The 20,916-nt window shown below is 37.7% G+C and overlaps 1 protein-coding gene across 1 annotated transcript; it reads left to right on the plus strand.

Annotated features, from left to right (window-relative positions):
• The first annotated feature begins 15,875 nt into the window (after positions 1-15,875).
• LOC145134363 (putative serine/threonine-protein kinase At1g54610) lies at positions 15,876-19,594 on the plus strand. Its single transcript, XM_079069218.1, has 5 exons — positions 15,876-16,325; positions 16,414-16,782; positions 17,432-17,611; positions 18,140-18,367; positions 18,932-19,594. The coding sequence occupies exons 2-5, from the start codon at positions 16,690-16,692 to the stop codon at positions 19,148-19,150; spliced, it is 720 nt and encodes a 239-aa protein (XP_078925344.1). The 5' UTR covers positions 15,876-16,325; positions 16,414-16,689; the 3' UTR covers positions 19,151-19,594.
• Positions 19,595-20,916: the final 1,322 nt, after the last annotated feature.

The raw sequence follows: 20,916 nt of genomic DNA on the forward strand, positions 1-20,916 counted from the left end.
TGATTGTTTGATGTATAAATCAAAGTTATGTATAATTAAGACCATGTCGACCTAGAAATGGTGGTTCCGCCTTGGATCCTGTTCCTTGTTTGGTTGTGGGCCCAGGGCAGACCCATTAGATTCGAAAGTCTATCTAATCTTAATTATATATAAATATTGTACATCAAACAATTGTTGGATGGGCCCGGTATGGATACTATCACAGACATTTCATGTGAATCAAAACTATCAGCATTCATAAAGTCTATATTTCATTATCTATAGACCTCTAGTATGGATGGATTCATACAAAATATTTACAAGTCAGAATCATGATGCATATAAAGAACTAATAATGTTTAGTTTTAACTCTCGACTTGTGAGTGTTATCAAGGACTTATTGTCTTTTCATTCTTGATATGGCAGAAGATGCCACCTAGTAGAAATCCTAGACGTGGCAGCGCCACAGGAGCTGCAGCGCCACCACCACCACCACCCCCTCAGTTCGACCCAGTTATGTTCCAGGCGGCCGTAACAGTCGCAGTAGCAGCCGCAATGTCCCAAATCAACACCAATAATGCGGGTGGTGCGGGTAATGGGGCCACAAATTCTAACCACGGGGACTGCAATGGTTCGAGAAAACCGAATCCATCTTCGAAATATGCGCATGCCCTGAAGCAAACAAGGTCAAATTTGCAGCATGCACATTCTCTAAAAGGGCCTTTACCTGGTGGAATGGCCACGTCAAAGCATTGACACTTCCGGTGGCTAATTCGATAACATGGGAAGACCTGAAAACCATGTTAATGAAGGAGTACTGCCCAAGGGGCGAGATACAGAAGTTGGAGGAGGAACTTTGGGGTCTCAAAATGACAGGCTCTGACATCCTGTCTTATACCTCAAGGTTTAGCGATCTAGCCATGCTGTGTCCCGGGATGGTTCCTTCGGAAAGAAAAAAGGTGGAAAATTACATATGGGGACTATCTCCCCAACTTCAAGGAAACGTATTAGCCTCAAAGCCAACTACCTTTGACAGTGCCAAAGAACTGGCACAGCAGCTCATCGACCATAAATCCAGCCATGGCACTGTGACAACTACCCCCGAGAAAGAGAAAGGGGGAAGCAACAAAAGGAAGTTCTGGAACAAGAAGAAGGGTCAACCTGCTCAAGACCCTGCCAAAAAGCAACTAGTGGTAATGGTACACGCTGCCACAACCACTGCCAACCCAACTCTGATAAGGCAATACGTCGGGAACCTACCCAAGTGCAACAGGTGCAACTTTCACCACAATGGCGCATGCCGTGAAATGCATTGCACCAACTGTAACAAAAAGGGGCACACCGCCCGATTTTGTAAAGCTCCCGTCCAACAGAATGCACAAACTGCCAACGCCGGAGCAAGTCGAACCTGCTATGGTTGTGGAGAAGCAGGACACTTCAAGCGGAACTGCCCAAAGGCAAGAAACCCCAACCCTGGTGAAGTGGGCAGAGTGCTGGCGATAGGTCATGAGGAAGCAGTTGCAGATCCAACTGTGGTCATCGGTACGTTTCTCCTCAACAATACATACACATGCATTCTTTTCGATAGTGGCGCGGAGAAAAGCTTTGTGAGCCATCAATTTAAACGCTTGCTTAAACAAAAACCACAACACTAAAAGACACATTCACCGTAGAAATGGCTAATGGAAAAACAGAGAACACTAACGACATTTACGTCGGGTGTACCCTCACCTTAAACAATCACTCTTTTCAAATCGACCTTATGCCAGTCACCAGTAAAAGTTTTGATGTTATTATTGGCATGTATTGGTTATGCCTTCACCATGCTGAAATCATATGTCACGAAAAGGCCGTTCGCCATAATTTGCCAAATGGCGAAACCCTCGTCGTCTATGGCGACAAACCCAACTCAAACTTTCAGATCATTTCTTGTGTCAAGGCTCAAAAGTACCTCCGCAAGGAGTACCATGCCTTCCTATCCCATGTCGTAGATAAGAAACAAGAAGCGAAAAACATCAAAGACATTCCGGAGGTCTGTAATTTCCCCGAAATATTTCCGGAAAACCTTCCAGGAGTGCCCCCTGCTCGACAAGTCGAATTCCGAATCGACCTAATTCCTGGAGCTACCCCTATAGCCAAATCGCCATACCGTTTAGCCCCAGCCAAAATGCAAGAACTGTCCAGTCAATTGAACGAACTGCTAAGCAAGGGTTTCATTAGGCCAAGCTTCTCGCCTTGGGGAGCACCGGTCTTGTTCGTCAAGAAAAAGGATGGATCGTTCTGTATGTGCATTGACTACCGTGAACTAAACAAACTCACCATTAAAAACCGATACCCTCTGCCTCGAATCGATGACCTCTTCGACCAGCTGCAAGGAGCAAGTTTCTTCTCAAAAATTGACCTCAGATCAGGGTACCATCAACTACGAGTTCAAGAGGAGCATATTCCCAAGACAGCCTTCAGAACGTGCTATGGTCACTACGAGTTTGTAGTGATGCCCTTCGGCTTAACAAATGCACCCGCAAAATTTATGGACCTGATGAATCGGGTGTGTCGACCATACTTAGACAAGTTCGTGATTGTTTTCATGGATAACAAACTAGTCTACTCCCGAAGTAAGGAAGAACACAGCCAGCATTTACGTCAAGTCCTGGAGACACTGAGGGTGGAGAAATTGTACGCAAAATTCTCAAAGTGCGAGTTCTGGATTCGAGAAGTGAATTTCCTCGGACATGTAGTCAGCAAGGAAGGAATACATGTGGACCCTTCAAAGATAAAGGCAATCGAAAGCTGGGCAGCACCAAGAACACCCACAGAAATCCGACAATTTTTAGGACTCGCCGGTTACTATTAAAGATTCATTCAAAACTTCTCCAAAATCGCAAAACCACTCACCACCTTGACTCCAAAAGGAGTGACTTTCGTCTGGGGGGATAAGTAAGAGGCTGCGTTCCAAACACTGAAACGAACTCTGTGCAGTATGTTAAAAGTTATTCTATAAAAATGTGCGTTTGTATGTCATGAATTCAATTGTCTCGGGAATTTTATGTGTTTAACAATGTAAAACCCTAAAAAGGGAGTTAAATGCATCAAAACACGGCTATGGACCCTTTTGGGGACGTAAAACAATCATAAACGAAGCATAATGGGGTTCACGAACCTTGCATTACGAGATTATACAATAAAAATGGCTAAAATCAAATCTCTCCCAAATCCCTCCCAAATCTCTCTCAACTTTTTATAGTCATTCGGGTCATCCCGACCCTTAACTTGGCCAAAAATCACTCAAAATGGGAAGTTTACTTGAAAAACAACCCTTTAGGACCGAAACCCTTCTTAAGGACCGAACCTCTTAGAAGCGAACCCTAAGAAGCGAAACATCCTATTTTGGACCGAAGCATCTTATGACCGAAGGTCCCCTCAAGACCGAACTTAGCCTTCAGAACCGAACCGAAGCTGTCAGGACCGAAACCTCTTGCACCCGAAATGAACCAAGCCCTCGGTCCATTTCGGTTCCCTCTCACCATCGGACCCGAGACCCACCCTTCGGATCTGAGCCTCGCCTTCTCTCCACCCTTCGGTCCCGAGCCCTTCCTTCGGTTCCCTTCTTCCCTCTCTCGGTCCTCAGCTATAGGAACCGAACCCTTGCAGGTTCGCTCCTATTGTCCGGTTTTCGACAACTTTCGCCTGTTAAGCCCGTTTTTGACGTTTTTGACGGGGATTTTTCACCAAATTCATATTTTTATCATTTTAAACTCCCTAAACTCATATTTTATTCATTTCTCAAGGATTTATTAATTATAAATCATTATTTTGCAATAAAGAAATAGCTTAGAATGTAAAGTAGGTCAAGTGTGCCCACTTGCCTCCATGTGTCATCTCTTCATTAGCCCAATCTTATCCACATCACACAAATCAAGATAAACATCCTTTCAACTTTGCAAATTGCTCCAGCAACCTTCACTATATAAAGAAATCCCTGGAGGATTTCTTGGTTTACCTTGATCAATCCAAACTTACACACTTCTTAACCCCTCAAGAAAGCCTCTTTTTCTCTCTACTTCCAACCACTTTGTGAAAGTGTTCTTGAGCTGCTACTTCACTTTTTGGTAAGTATTCCATCTAAAATCAAGCGTTATTCCATATTTTCATAACACTCTTGGATCATCGACACACATCTTAACACCAAAAATCGTTCTTAGGATCATCCAAGCTTTCACGTGTTCGTCAAGTGTTCTTGACTTGATACTCCTCGTCTTCGACCTTCCACTCTTCAAGAAATCACTCAAGGTGAGTTCATACCCCTACATTTTTCAGTTTTCTTTAGTTTTTAGGGGGGGGAATACAAGTTAAAACACCAAAACATACTTGAACTTAATATTTTACCCAACTTAAGCTTACAACAGAAAAGTTGTGACCTGTTCACGAACTGTTTTACCCAACTTAAACTTAATATTTTTCAGAACTCTTTAATATGAAAATAGTTCAGGTTTATACCTTTAAAATGACTACTTGCACATCTCCATACGTTTTTTCTACAATTTATGGTGATTTTTACAAAACTGCCTATCACAGCAGCAACAAAATCGGACCAGGTTGTGAAGATGAACATTTTCACACTGGTTTGAGACCACCAAAAATTATAGGAAATTTTATGAACACAGTAGACTCTTTTTCCAAACTCTCTGAGTTTACGGATCCAGTTTTCGACTTACGATGATTTTTCTATAAATACTCTAAAACAGTGACAATTAAGGATAAAACTGTCAAAACAAGTTTAAGAATTATTCACACATTGTAACATGCTGAGCAAGGTGTGTAGGACTTACACTTAGTATTTTCAATGTCATTTTTATTGAAATACAAGGTCATGCATATTAAGGTTTCATTAAATCATTACACACTCCTGATAACCTATAATAGATATAGTTTGAACACTTCATTTAACAAAGAAACGGTACTACGATCGATTTACAAAACAGGTATTTCATTACAAACAACGTGAACTTGTTAATGAATAAATTTGTGAGACATTCACCTTCGGGGTACTCTTAAGTACCACAGAAAAGTCCTGTAGTTATAATCAGAATCTCTTGGAGGGAGAGCGTGATAGTTGTGTATAGATCTATATTGGGTCTGACAAACCCGCACCTAAGCTGCTTGCAACAGCTAGACCGGCAGGTCTGGGTGACAAATTTCATAACATTCCGACGCCTGAAGAACGTCGAGTACGAGGTCTTCGAGTTTTAGTATGGTTATAACAACTCGCATGGGGAATTAACAAAACACACAGTTCACGGGGATTTAAGAATTCCACAAAAAGGAGTTTTGTTTAAATATAAAACCACACATAAGTATGACGATTTACTTACATATATTAAGTATTGGTTCAGTTAAAACTACAACAAACCTTTTAGAAAATATTGGATTTTCTGGAAACAAACTTGTAACAACTTTAAGGAACAACATCCATTTTTCATGCATAAATTGCTTATGAGCTCACCAGCTTTAATGTTGATACTCTTTCAAAAACAACTTGTATTTTCAGGTATTCAGTAATACAGGTAACCACAAGATTTTTGAAGGCAAGACGCTAAGGCACAGATTTCTTTTGAACTATTTTGACAACATATGTAATTTATTTGGAAACATGTATTTTGCAACGATGTAACCTTTTAAATTATATTTATGATGGTTGTGTTTACTTTCTTCACTATGGTTATGATACTGAGCATGACGTCCTCCGCCCCCGAACGTTTCCGCCGTTCTGGTTTGGGGGTGTGACATCTTATGTCCCTTCTAATGAGTTTCTAACTCTTAGACTTATTGACTATTGATGGAGCTTTATCTTGCACCTGATCTTCCTTCTAAATTCGATCTTCATTGGAGACTCCTGATCCTTCTAGAATTGACTTAACTTACGATAAGATCTATAATTCGACTACCATAACAGAGCGATGGGTCATGTTCTAATGACCTCTCATTGTATCATGCGATGGTTAGACTTAGGTCTCCTTGAGTCAGACTCTAGCACAAAAGATACCTTCCTTCATGCTCTAATGCTATATAATCACATTTTAGCATGTAGGACTTCTAGCTACAAGTTGTCTAGTCTCAACGACGACTAAGATACTTTTATTGATCGTTTCGATTATCTTTTTCTTCGATCTTTAACTACATTCGTATTCTACGTCGAACTTACTTCCTAGATTAGTCGGACTTGATTCAATATAACCACTAAGGTCAGAATAATATTTATCTTCATAGTCATTATAGAAACAAAGGTAATGATGGAAATGAACAAAATAGCTCAACTACTTAGAGACTCAGTAACCTTCTAACTTTCCTTGATCCAAGTGCGAGTCATAAGCTTCTGGTAGTATAGGTCTCTACTACCTTTCACACCTACTCATACTCGTCTCGAGTATTGTCTTGCAGTCCACTAAGTTACTATTCCTAAAATCACAAAAACAATTTAACACATATGAATGAGTCCGAACAATCATAAAAAATTCCCTAGATACTATTGGGACTTCTTCCATGCGTATCTGCAATAGCAATTCTGCTATAACTTGGTTGGTGGTGGAAACACCAAATGATGGGACGACTTAAGGAATTACACCAAAAATTCTATCTTCCCGCAAAATCGAAAGTGTACTTCTCCCGTACCAGACATATTCTAAAGGCAAGATACCACTTATAATATCTTCCGATAGGTATTATTCACTATAGTAAGCCTCCTTATTTCCTTCATTTTCTCAGTTTAGCATGATTCATATCATTGCTTGAACTTCTTCCATTGTGATAGGTTCATATCATAACATGTTTAGGCTCAGGTTGTCTAATTTTGTTGATATTTCCTTGTCCTCTACGAGTCTTCACCATGACGTTCTATACACCGAAGCAGGCGTTCAGTGTGTCGATACAAGAATATAGATAGGAAAGGTTTAGACGCATGATCCTCCTTATTACTCTGAAAAGTTATGTGTCAGTTCTAATACCATAATAAAACGTTTAGAAACATGAACACATAAAATTTCCGAATTCTAGGTTGGCAACAGACCTTAAATCTAATAGCAATTTAGATAAGCAACCTAATACATGCTATAATACAAATCATTTAGCACATAAGAGAAAATTTGGCATCTTATCCTAAAGTGAACTAGTGCTTGTGTCAACTCAGGCGTATTACCTAAATTATAATATGCACTCATCTCACTATCATCTCTTAGCATTCTAAGTTGAAGTCTTGAAATCTTCTAAATCCTTAGTTCGATTAAACTAATGCTCTGATACCAACTGTGACATCCCTAAATTTATGGCCATTTTAAAAGTTTTTATTTATACCATTTTAAAATCAGAGTGATCTTTATAAATGTGGAATTTGTCCCAATTAAAGTATTTTCCGAAGAAAATGTTTTTCGTTGATTTATTAAAACTTGGGATGCCATAACTGGTACAAAACATAAGCATAAACGGGCTTTACATCATTATCCTAGCATCCTACAAACTTCATTGATCTCTCAGCAGATAATTACATTGTGACATCCCCATTTTCACGGCCAGAAATGACCGCTTTTATTTATGCTTTATAAAAATCAGAGTACCTCTTTTAATAAAAATGTTGCGGAATTTGTTCCCATAAAAACATGATAAATACGTTATCAAAGCATTTCCGAAGAAATGTATTTTTCTCCATTTTAAAACATTTGGGATGTCATCATCAATACAGAAAAATAAGCATAAACATAACTTACATTCATTTACACTAGTGATCTACATCTCTTTTAAATCCCTCAATGTAAAGTAACTTCATATCAACACCTGTGATACAAATAAGCTTGAGTGGGTCAGGTTGGGAAACCTAGTGAGTACATAGGGTTTTCAACCCACAATAATATAATTATTATGTTAAACATCAAACAATCAACCCAATTACCCATCCCCATTATCTTCTTTACTCTTAAGGATCTACCCTAAGATTCATTTATTCCTCGTTCATTCATTCCTAAGGAGTATCCTAAGGAATCGGCACTAAGTCTGCATAGTCGCCAGGGTTTATCTCGTTTATTGACAATATCATTTTCGAGAGTCCACTCATAATACCTGTCAATGGGTTTTTAAAGCACACCAGGTGAACACATCGTTCACAACACCTACAGGTTGCGATCCTGCTAGTATTCCACTAGACTGTCTAAAATAGTCCGTGGTTGTCATCCATACTCTGCTAGATGACGGGGCTATCACTTGGGTCATCGTTTGGCTCATCGTTTTGGCTCATCGTTGTGGCTCATCGCTTTGGCTCATCGTTGTGGCTCATCGCTTCGCACCATATTTTATCACTCATATATCATCGCTCATCATTTATCTCATCTTTCATCTCTCATTATTTATCTCACCTCTAATCTACCCATGTTTTACCCAACACATTTTGTAGATATAAATTACATATACAGTTTAGATCATTTAAAACATGTATAAAACGTTTCATCCATCATAGACAACAAGTATTCAGACAGTATACACACATAGCACGTAATTTATATAAAATACTTCATATCTATGTGTAAGATGAAAGTAACTATGCACTCACCTGATAAGGTGGTGACTCGGTACTTGGACAGCGCCTCGTTACTCTTAAAACAATTTTCCTTTGACAAAACCTAGTATCATTACCACTAGACTTTAGTCTAATATCCACCGAGGCTAATTAATAGTCTAGCTATTATTACTATTATATAAGTGTTAAACAATACTCTTCACCCACTATGTACAGACAGGGGCCAGACATGGAATACCGGAGGGCAGGATCATTTTGGCATATAGCACTTCTGAATCCAGCAACCCAAGCGGCCCTCCAAACCAGATTCCCCGTACAACGAGTGGTTAAAAAGATATTATAACGACACTTATATAACCCATAATAATAGCCCAATATTATAAGGTCCTAATAACATTACTATATTTAAATAAAAGCTATATTAAATATGGTATAGGCGTACCTCACTTACAACGGGTTTTTATTAAAAACTGGGCTTCGCTGGAGCAGCGTTTCCGAGCCGAAAGCTTTTCTTCTCGGAGCCGCCGGGCGCTCCGTGGATTCCTTCTCGTGCTAGGGAGGTTCCCTAGACTTGGGAGGGGTTTAGGGAGGCTAGAGAGAAGTTAGAGAGAGAAAGAAAGACTTATGGTGTGAAGAAAATATGAAGAGTTCACCTTTTATTTATAGGGATTTTATAGTAAAGTAGCCCCTAAGTTTCGTCCTTATCTTCTGCGTACGAGCTCCGTTTTCTACGTTCTTTATATACACACGTTGGCATTTACGAGTACTACAACTTTCATTTAGACCCCGTCGGCTAATTCTCATTCTATCTCAGATTTACAAAAACTGTATCGTATTTATCGCGCACGAAGAGTAGCGACTAAGCTTCGTCCATATCTTTCGCATACGAGCTTCGTTTCCGACGTTATTTATATCCACGCGTTGGTATTTACGAGTACTACAACTTTCATTTAGACCCCGTTGGCTAATTCTCATTCTATCTCGGATTTACAAAACTGTATCGAATTCGCCGCGCTCGAAAAGTAGAGACTAAGCTTCGTCCATAACTTTCGCATACGAGCTTCGTTTTTGACGTTATTTATATCCACAATTAGGTAAAAATAAAATCTACAACTTTCCTTTTTACTCCGTCGTCTAATTCTCGACCGATCTTAAATTTAACAGTAGGAGGTGATTACACTGTTAAATGTCCGCGTAAAATTCATAACTTTTACATACGGACTCCGTTTTCGTCTATCTTTTTGTCGTTGAGTTCCTATGAATGAGATCGTCAATTCTCATTTAGGTCGCGTTGGCCGAAAACCGCTCGATCTAAAATTCGAATTCCGGGCTGTGCACTGCTATGCCAAATCTTAGAAAAATTATAACTTCCTCATACGAAGTCAGATTTGGGCGTTCTTTTTATGCTCGCTCTCGGTTTAACGTATACAACGAATTTTTTTTAGATCGCTAAGGCCAAAAAGTCGTGTATCGTAAATTCACTATTTACGTCGCGCCGTGTCGTGTCAGTTTTGCCGTAAAACTTCGACGTGCCATAACTTCTTCGTTATAACTCAGATTTCGGCGTTCTTTATATCTACGGAACCCTTGTAACATATACTATAAAATGGTTAAGATTAATCCTTCTAAATAATCTTCCATCAAAACTCATTTTTTAATGCTCATTGTCTCTAAATTGACTAGCCCGGATCTACGGGCGTTACAGTTATCTCCCCCTTAGGATGAGTACGTCCCGGAATCATCAACAAAACAGGACTTGTATAATGACTCCATACTTTATCTCTTCATCCTAGGTAATAACCGTAACTTATATGTTGCTTCGAATGAGTGCCTTGGACTCCTTGACTGCAGGCAGTGCTTGATCTTCCATCAGCTCCCTATCTTACGTTAGACTTCAAATTATGACCTTCATATCACAATCTCGATCCTTACTGGAGACTGCTTCTTCTTCTTAACAAACTTAAGATAAGTTCTTTTATTACTACAATGGGCCGATGTGTCATATTCTAATGACCTATCATCGTATGTTGCAACGCTCAGACTCAGGTCTCTTAGAGTCAAATTCCAGAACATGTTATACCTTCCTTCATGTTCTAACCACATCTTAAAAGGTAGCATTTCTAGCTACAAGCAATTATCGCGTTACCTCTACTGATCGCTTTGATTATCTTTTATTTCAATCTTTCGGCTTAAGTCAGATGCAACATCGAACTTGGCTCTCTGAACCTCGTAACATACTCATCGTAGTCAGACTCAATTTGATATGACCACTAGGGTCGGAATAACAATCATCTTCTTAGTCATTACCGAAACGATGGTAACGACATACTTGAATAAAACGAAATCAATTACTAGCTCCTTGGTAACCTTGTGACTTTCCCTGATCCAAGCGTGAGTCCTGTGCTTCCGGTAGTATAGGCCTCTACTACCTTTCACACCTACTCATACTCGTCCCAAGTATTGTCTCGCAGTTCTCCAAGTCATTATCACAAAAAACAATTTTAACACATACAAACGTGTCCAAAGAATCATATAATTTTCCCTAGACTCTACTAGGACTTCTTCCATGCATATCTTCAATCATCAACTCTACTTCAACTCGGTTGGTGATGGAAATGTCAGACGAAGGGATAACTTCATGGATTATACCAAAAATCTTTCTTTCTGCTAATCGAAAGTGTACTTCTCCCGTACTAGACGTATTACTTCATAGACACGTTCTAAAGGCAACATATCACTCTTAAAATATATTCTGATAGGTATCATTCAATATCGTAAGCGTTCTCATTTCCTCCATTTGCTCAGTCTGCTATGAGTCCTTATCATGACATTCTATAAACCAAAGCAGGCGTTCGGTGTATCGAGACGATAATATAGATAGAGGAAGATTTAGACGCGTATTCATCCTTATTACTTCAAAAAAAGTTACATGTCAGTTCTAATATCGTAATTAAACTTTTAGAAACCTGAGCACATAAAATTTCCAGATCTGGTCGGCAACAGACCATAGATCCGATCAAACGATAACATAAAGCATCACAAATCATTTAGCACATAAAAGCATGTTAGGCATTTTCCCTAAATAAGCTAGTGCTTACGTCTATTTAGGCGTACTACCTAAAATATATTAGACACACTCCTCACAATCATCGCTTAGCATTCTAAGTTTAAGTCTAGAAATAAATCCTGATTCCTAGTTCGCTTAAACTATTGCTCTGATACCAACTGTGACATCCCCATTTTCACGGCCAGAAAATACCGATTTTGTTTATGCTTTATAAAAATAAGAGTACCTCTTTTAATAAAAATGTTGCGGAATTTGTTCCCAGAAAAACATGATAAATACGTTATCAGAGCATTTCCGAAGAAATGTATTTTTCTCCATTTTAAAACATTTGGGATGTCATCGTCAATACAGAAACATAAGCATAAACAGAACTTAAATTCATTTACACTAGTGATCTACATCTCTTTTAAATCCCTCAGTGTAAAGTAACTTCATATCGACACCTATGATACAAATAAGCTTGAGTGGGTCAGGTTGGGAAACCTGGTGAGTACATAGGGTTTTCAACCCACAATAATATAATTATTATGTTAAACATCAAACAATCAACCCAATTACCCATCCCCATTATCTTCTTTACTCTTAAGGATCTACCCTAAGATTCAGCTATTCCTCGTTCATTCATTCCTAAGGAGTATCCTAGGGAATCGGCACTAAGTCTGCATAGTCGCCAGGGTTTATCTCGTTTATTGACAGTATCATTTTCGAGAGTCCACTCGTAATACCTGTCAATAGGTTTTTAGAGTACACCAAGTAAACACATCGTTCACAACACCTACATGTTGCGAGCCTGCTAGTATTCCACTAGACTGTCTAGAATAGTCCGTGGTTGTCATCCATACTCTGCTAGATGACGGGGCCATCGCTTGGGTCATCGTTTGGCTCATCGTTTTGGCTCATCGTTTTGGCTCATCGCTTTGGCTCATCGCTTCGCACCATATTTTATCACTCATATATCATCGCTCATCATTCATCTCATCTTTCATCGCTCATCATTTATCTCATCTTTCATCGCTCATCATTTATCTCACCTCTAATCTACCCATGTTTTACCCAACACATTTTGTAGATATAATATACATATACAGTTTAGATCATTTAAAACATGTATAAAACGTTTCATCCATCATAGACAACAAGTATTCAGACAGTATACACACATAGCACATAATTTATATAAAATACTTCATATTTATGTGTAAGATGAAAGTAACTATGCACTCACCTGATAAGGTGGTTACTCGGTACTCGGACAGCGCTTCGTTACTCTTAAAACAATTTTCCTTTGACAAAACCTAGTATCATTACCACTAGACTTTAGTCTAATATTCACCGAGACTAATTAATAGTCTAGCTATTATTACTATTATATAAGCGTTAAACAATACTCTTCACCCACTATGTACAGGCAGGGGCCAGACATGGAACACCGGAGGGCAGGATCATTTTGGCATATAGCACTTCTGAATCCAGCAACCCAAGCGGCCCTCCAAACCAGATTCCCCGTACCGCGAGTGGTTAAAAAGATATTATAACGACACTTATATAACCCATAATAATAGCCCAAATAATTATTATAAGGTCCTAATAACATTACTATATTTAAATAAAAGCTATATTAAATATAGTATAGGCGTAGTTCACTTACATCGGGTTTTTATTAAAAATCGGGCTTCGCTGGAGCAGCGTTTCCGAGCCGAAAGTTTTTCTTCTCGGAGCCGTCGGGCGCTCAGTGGCTTCCTTCTCGTGCTAGGGAGGTTTCCTAGACTTGGGAGGGGTTTAGGGAGGCTAGAGAAAAGTTAGAGAGAGAAAGAAAGGCTTATGGTGTGAAGAAAATATGAAGAGTTCACCTTTTATTTATAGGGATTTTATAGTAAAGTAGCCCCTAAGTTTCGTCCGTATCTTCTGTGTACGAGCTCTGTTTTCTACATTCTTTATATCCACACGTTGGTATTTACGAGTACTACAACTTTCATTTAGACCCCGTCGGCTAATTCTCATTCTATCTCAGATTTACAAAAATTGTATCGTATTTATCGCGCACGAAGAGTAGCGACTAAGCTTCGTCCATATCTTTCGCATACGAGCTCCATTTCCGACGTTATTTATATCCACGCGTTGGTATTTACGAGTACTACAACTTTCATTTAGACCCTGTTGGCTAATTCTCATTCTATCTCGGATTTACAAAACTGTATCGAATTCGCCGCGCTCGAAAAGTAGAGACTAAGCTTCGTCCATAACTTTCGATACGAGCTTCGTTTTTGACGTTATTTATATCCACGCGTACGTAAAAATAAAATCTACAACTTTCCTTTTTACTCCGTCGGCTAATTCTGGACCGATCTTAAATTTAACAGTAGGAGGTGATTACATTGTTAAATGTCCGCGTAAAATTCAGAACTTTACATACGGACTCCGTTTCCGTCTGTCTTTTTATCGTTGAGTTCCTATTAATGAGATCTTCAATTCTCATTTAGGTCACATTGGCCAAAAAACCGCTCGATCTAAAATTCGAATTCCGGGCTGTGCACTGCTATGCCAAATCTTAGAAAAATTATAACTTCCTCATACGAAGTCAGATTTGGGCGTTCTTTTTATGCACGCTCTCGGTTTAACGTATACAACGAATTTTGTTTAGATCGCTATGGCCAAAAAGTCTTGTATCGTAAATTCACTATTTACATCCCGCCGTGTCGTGTCGGTTTTGCCGTAAAACTTCGACGTGCCATAACTTCTTCGTTATAACTCAAATTTTGGCATTCTTTATATGTACGGAACCCTTATAACATATACTATAAAATGGTTAAGATTAATCCTTCTAAATAATCTTCCATCAAAACTCATTTTTTGATGCTCATTATCTCTAAATTGACTAGCCCGGATTTATAGGCATTACATACATTATCAATCAGTACCTTCGTATCGCTACCTGTGATACAAAAGAAACTAAGTGGGTTAGGTTGGGAAACATGGTGAAAACATAGGGTTGTCAACCCTCAATATTATAATCTTTAATTATATATTCGTCAACATTCAAATACCCCAATTACCCCATTACCATTATCCTCACATTCTAATCCTAGCACGATGATCTCGTGGGATCTTTCCTAAAGGACCTTTACCCGCAGACATCTATATTTCCTAGATGATTAGGCATAACAATATGATGATATTTTGGGTAAGCACACCAGTACAGTAGTACTTTGGACAAGCACGGCAGGCAAGGCAATACAATAGTACTTTGGATGGGCACGGCAGTACAGTAATACTTTGGACAGTCACGACACATCACGAATTATTATTTCGCACAACTCTCACTGAACCTATCACCACTACCATCTCACACGGTCCTATCATATCCTCTCATTTATTATTTCACACGGCCCTTTACTACCTAGTAATATTATTAAGTATCATTATATATATATATATATATATATATATATATATATATATATATATATATATATAGTTTAATTAAGTAATAACTATATCAGGTTGCACATATATATTAAACACAGCAATACAATGCACATAACATTCAAGCATTTAGATACTTGTATCTATGTGTAAGTTGAAAGTAAATATGCACCCACTTGACTTTGGTGGGTGACTAGTGATTTTGGCAGTGCCTCATTTCGTACTTTTGAAAGACCTATATGCATAAAGTACTAAACCTTAGTCTAGTTTCGTAATCCTGATGACTTTAATAACTATAGTTTGGATTCCTCACTAATCCCAATGTCTACATCAAGATCTATCAAGTAAGGATCGGCCAGGCATGACAGTTGGGAGACAAGACCATTTCGGAATATAGTCTTTCTAAAATCCAACAACCAAGCCAAAGTGACCATTCTAGTCACCTCTCCCGTAAGTAGATAAATCATTATTATAACCTGGAATTACTGATAGTTCTTATTTATAGGTTCATAATAACATTCAAAGACTTTCCACCTTCTTCTCTACCTTTACTAGAAACTCTTCTTGCAATCGATCCTAAGGACAGAGGCACTGCCACTTCCGCCCTTAATAGCAATGTGAGTAAAAGGAGGGGTAATATAGTAACAACTTATGACTATATATATATATATATATATATATATATATATATATATATATATATATATATATATATATATATATATTTACTATATTATTAAACATATTGTCTCTTTCTTGAAAATTAAGAGGTACAACATGTATTATCTTATGTACAATAATATTAAGCATATAACCAATCATATACGTATTACACTACACGGATCATATACGTATTACACTACACACGGACCTTACCCTAATCTCCTAAACACATCGCCATCAAACCAATTCTTATCGTCTCCACCAAAGATGCAGTGATCTCCACCAACGTCTCCCACCGAAGGTCCACGGCTGCCGACCTCCCCCACCGAAGACGTCCCATCATCAAACCAAAGAAGATCGAAAAATCCTTAAGAGCTCAGGGCCTGAAAGGAAACTCCTACAGATTCCTCTTTGGAGACCTGAAAGAGATGACACAGATGTCTTAGCGCCTATGGGTTTACTTCTCCCTCTCTCTCTCGCCTCTCTTTCTCTCTCTCGCCTCTCTTTCTCTCTCTCGATCGCCATCAGAATGAAATGGAAACCCTAATTTCAAATCCCTCCAGCGAGGTATGAAACGGTTGTCGATCTTCTGTTATAATTGGAGATCCGCTTGGAAGAAACGAGATGAAAAAGGTACACTGCTACTTTCCTTTTTTGTTTTCTCTTTCGCTTTTGCTGCTTCTTTTTAAATCTCTAAATTTCGTTTCTACTGTATATGTAGATAGTTGAGCGTTTGATGGATCTAAAAGCTTTATTACGTGAAAACGATTACCAGATTGTTTAAACTGTAAATGAATGATGATAGATTGGGCAAGGGACCTATAGCAATGTATATAAAGCGAGGGATTTAATAACAGGGAAGATAGTTCCTTTCAAGAAAGTTAGATTTGATAATTTAGAGCCACAAAGTGTGAAGTTCATGGCAAGAGAGATTCTTATACTGAAGAAGCTAAATCATCCTAATATTATTAAGCTTGAATGATTGGTGACATCAAGAATGTCTTGTAGTCTCTACCTTGTGTTTGAATACATGGAACATGATCTCTCTGGCCTTTCTGCCATCCAAGGTGTCAAGTTTACAGAGCCACAGGTATCTTTCAAAACTCATTATGATAATCTCAACAATTAAGATAGATACGGACTTCATTACTTATTTAATGTAAGGTTAGTAACAAGTGTTGTTATTGTTAGATCGATTTCTGACCCCACACATATATATTGGTTGTATTGACCTTATGCTTGGTTGTCAAGTTGATTTTTTTTATCATATAGTTGCATTTGTCTTATTGTTTCTGGTTTGTATGGTTGTATTTGCCTTTGGTTGTGCTTTCCGACATTATTGTTTTCTAATGTTTTTGTCCATAAGATGGTATCCAATGATATGCTTTTAAAGTCTAATGGATGAGAATACTGTCAAATTTTCTGATTTACGTTGTTTTCAGCTTATATTACATTGACTTTGACTAAAAAGTTGGAACTTGGAAATCATCTAAAGTATCATTATTTAATTTAATAGTTGTAGAATATTAGAGAAGCTCCAGAAATGCTTCTTAAACGCCACATGTATTTAATAAAAGAAGTTCCAAGAATATATACTAATGGGAAGTTTTCATGAAGGGATAATGAGGGAATCAATCCTTGTTGTATTTTTCAAAATAATGAACAATGATGACTACTTTTTATTTGTGGGTTTTACATTTACATAATCCGAAAAAGTAATGATATATGGGGATGGGCAGGTGAAGTGCTATATGAAGCAACTACTTTCTGGGCATGAGCATTTCCACAAAAACGGTGTGCTACCCCCTGAGCTTCTTCTTGGTGCCTCTTATTATGGTGTCAGTGTTGACCTTTGGAGTGCTGGCTGCATTTTGGCTGAGCTTCTTGCTGGGAAACCCATACTTCCAGGAAGAACAAAGGTACAAATCCTATGTATTTATTGTATTATTTATTTAGACAAAGAGTATCCTTAAATCCGTGTTTGTTACACGAGATTTTCAAGGGTATTCACGTCTTTTGCACAAAGGAGAGATCAGGGTGGGGGTGGGACAAAAAGATTCATTTTGCATCTCTCCTTTTTCTTGTTCTTTTTGATTTATATTGAGATTACACTATTACAGTAACATATTACATATGTCAGATAATGTTTAGAGTAAATTACAAAGGTGGTCTCTGTTCTTTCTAATTTTTACGGTGTTTAGTCCAAAACTAAAGCCTTTTTTAGATTTGGTACCTGGAACCATGGAATAAGGACCAAATTCACTATGATCATTGGAATAAGGACCAAATTTACTATGATCATTGAAATAAGGACCAAAATTGAAAATGTTTCAATGTTGGTAAAGATCAAAAAGCACTTGGACCTTTTTTGTAATTTACTATATAATATTCAATATGTGAAAATGTGTTTGATGATGTTCCATCTTGATTTGGTTTTATAAATTCAGGTTGAACAACTACACAAGATTTTTAAATTATGTGGCTCTCCATCAGATGAATACTGGAAGAAATACCGATTACCAAATGCAACACTTTTCAAGCCACAACATCCTTACAGGCGTTGTACAATAAAAACATTCAAAGACTTTCCACCTTCTTCTCTACCTTTACTAGAAACTCTTCTTGCAATCGATCCTAAGGACAGAGGCACTGTCACTTCCGCCCTTAATAGCAATGTGAGTAAAAGGAGGGGTAATATAGTCATTTTTTTGTTTGCTTATATAGACATGCTTTCCTTGCAAGGGCATATGTGTCAGTTCCATCAGGGAGAATGCAGGGATCATCTCCATGAATGATATAATCTATATTGTATTCATCAAACAGTTTCCTCATGAATTCTTCAGTTATGGCATATGGTGCATCAGGAATGACTTCATCTACCCACTTCACAAAACTCACCATAATCATCCTAAGATACCAAAACCATATCTCTCCCTTCATTAGTTACAGACACCTGGAAGTGCAAGTTCAGAGAAGATTTAATCTTTTAGAGAAACTTGAGTTAATCCCACTGTAATATGATTTTTTTTCATTTGAGCATTTCATCAAACACCTTCTCTTCATCTTTGTTTCAATGATCTCAACAACAAGAGATTTAACCCTATGATAATCTATAACCATAATTCTTCAACATTAACACAACTATATAATAACAGATCATTAAAAACTTGCAAAGAAAAGAAGAAATTAGAACATGAAGAAGAATGAGAAATCGGTGCCTGATGTTGATGAAATCGCAGGAGAAGAATGAGAAGGAAGACGCAGATAATAAAGTCGATGAAGGCAGATGTGGCGTAATCTCCCCTGACAACAAAAAAACTATAAGGCCATTGAAGCTTATACCAGAATTTGAATTGAACAAGCAAATGGAAAATATGAAGCAAAGATTGGCTCACCTGAGCTTTGATCTGATGAGTTCCAAAGAAATCAAGGAAAGAGCGAAAGATGACATATTTTAAGCTAATAAGGACCCAGTTGTTGTCATCGGTGCATGTAGAAACCAAGGCCATCTTTGATCTCGAAAAGTTATACCAGTACCGTTAAACCCTAGCGAAGTGTTGGTGTTCATCGAAGCAACCATATCGACTTTGGAGAAAGGGTTTTTTACGTTCTCATTTTGGGGGTGGGGGGATTATGTCAAAAAATTAGAAACAAAGTGGGAAATTAAAAGATGAAAATGAAAAACAAACTTTGGTGTGGCGAGAAGTTTTTAATTTTAGGAGAATTATGAGTGCTAAAATGAAAATAACAATAATATAATATTATAGTGGCACAAAAAAAGATATGCCACTAAAAACGATGATATATAGTGGCCCAAAAACTCATATGACATTAAAAATATACTATAGTGGCACAAAAACGAATGTTGTTCCTTCAAAAATCTTAGCGTGTTGCCTTCAAAAATCTTGTGGTTACCTATATTACTGAATACCTGAGAATACAAGTTGTTTTTGAAAGAGTATCAGCATTAAAGCTGGTGAGTTCATAAGCAGTTTATGAATGAAAAATGAATGTTGTTCCTTAAAGTTTATTACAAGTTTGTTTCCAGAAAATCCAATATTTTCTAAAAGGTTTGTTGTAGTTTTAACCGAACCAAGACTTAGTATATGTAAGTAAATCGTCATACTTATGTGTGTGGTTTTATATTTAAATAAAACTCCTTAAATTCCCGTGAACTGTGTGTTTTGTTAATTCCCCATGTGAGATGTTATAACCATACTAAAACTCGAAGACCCCGTACTCGACGTTCTTCAGGCGTCGGAATGTTATGACACTTGTCACCCCACACCTGCCGGTCAAAGCTGCTGCAAGCAGCTTAGGTGCGGGTTTGTCAGACTCAATATAGATCTATACACAACTATCACGCTCTCCCTCCAAGAGATTCTGATTATAACTACAGGACTTTTCTGTGGTACTTAACAGTACCCCGAAGGAGAATGTCTCACAAATTTATTCATTAACAAGTTCACGTAATTTGTAATGAAATACCCGTTTTGTAAATCGATCGTGTTACTGTTTACTTTGTTAAACGAAGTGCTCAAACTAAATCTATTATAGTTTATCAAAAGTGTTGTGTGTGTGAATGAAACCTTGTTATTCATGTCTTTGTATTTCAATAAAATGACATTGAAAATACTAGGTGTAAATCGTACACACCTTGCTCAGCATGTTACAAGGTGTGAATAACTCTTAAACATGTTTTTGACAGTTTTACCCTTAACTGTCACTGTTTTGGAATATTCATAGAAAAATTATCGTAAGTCGAAAACTGAATCTGTAAACTCAGAGAGTTTAGAAAAAGAGTCTACTATATTCATCAATGTTCCTATAATTTTTGGTGGTCTCAAACCAGTGTGAAAATGTTCATCTTCACAACCTGGTCCGACTTTGTTGCTGCAGTGATAGGCAGTTTTGTAAAAATCACCATAAATTGTAGAAAAATCGTATGGAGATGTTCAAGTAGTCATTTTAAAGGTATAAACCTGAACTATTTGCATATTAAACAGTTTTGAAAAATATTAAGCTTAAGTTGGGTAAAACAGTTCGTGAACAGGTCACAACGTTTTTGTTGTAAGCTGTCAAGTTAAGTTTCAAATATGTTTTGGTGTTTTAACTTGTATCCCCCCTGAAAACTAAAAAAAATGGAAAATGTAGGGGTATGAACTCACCTTGAGTGATTTATTGAAGAGTGGAAGGTCGAAGACGAAGAGTATCAAGTCAAGAA

Source organism: Lactuca virosa, chromosome 8 (genome assembly GCF_052849685.1).
Source record: "Lactuca virosa cultivar CGN04683 chromosome 8, Lactuca_virosa_CGN04683_v6, whole genome shotgun sequence".
Lineage (NCBI taxonomy): Eukaryota > Viridiplantae > Streptophyta > Magnoliopsida > Asterales > Asteraceae > Lactuca > Lactuca virosa.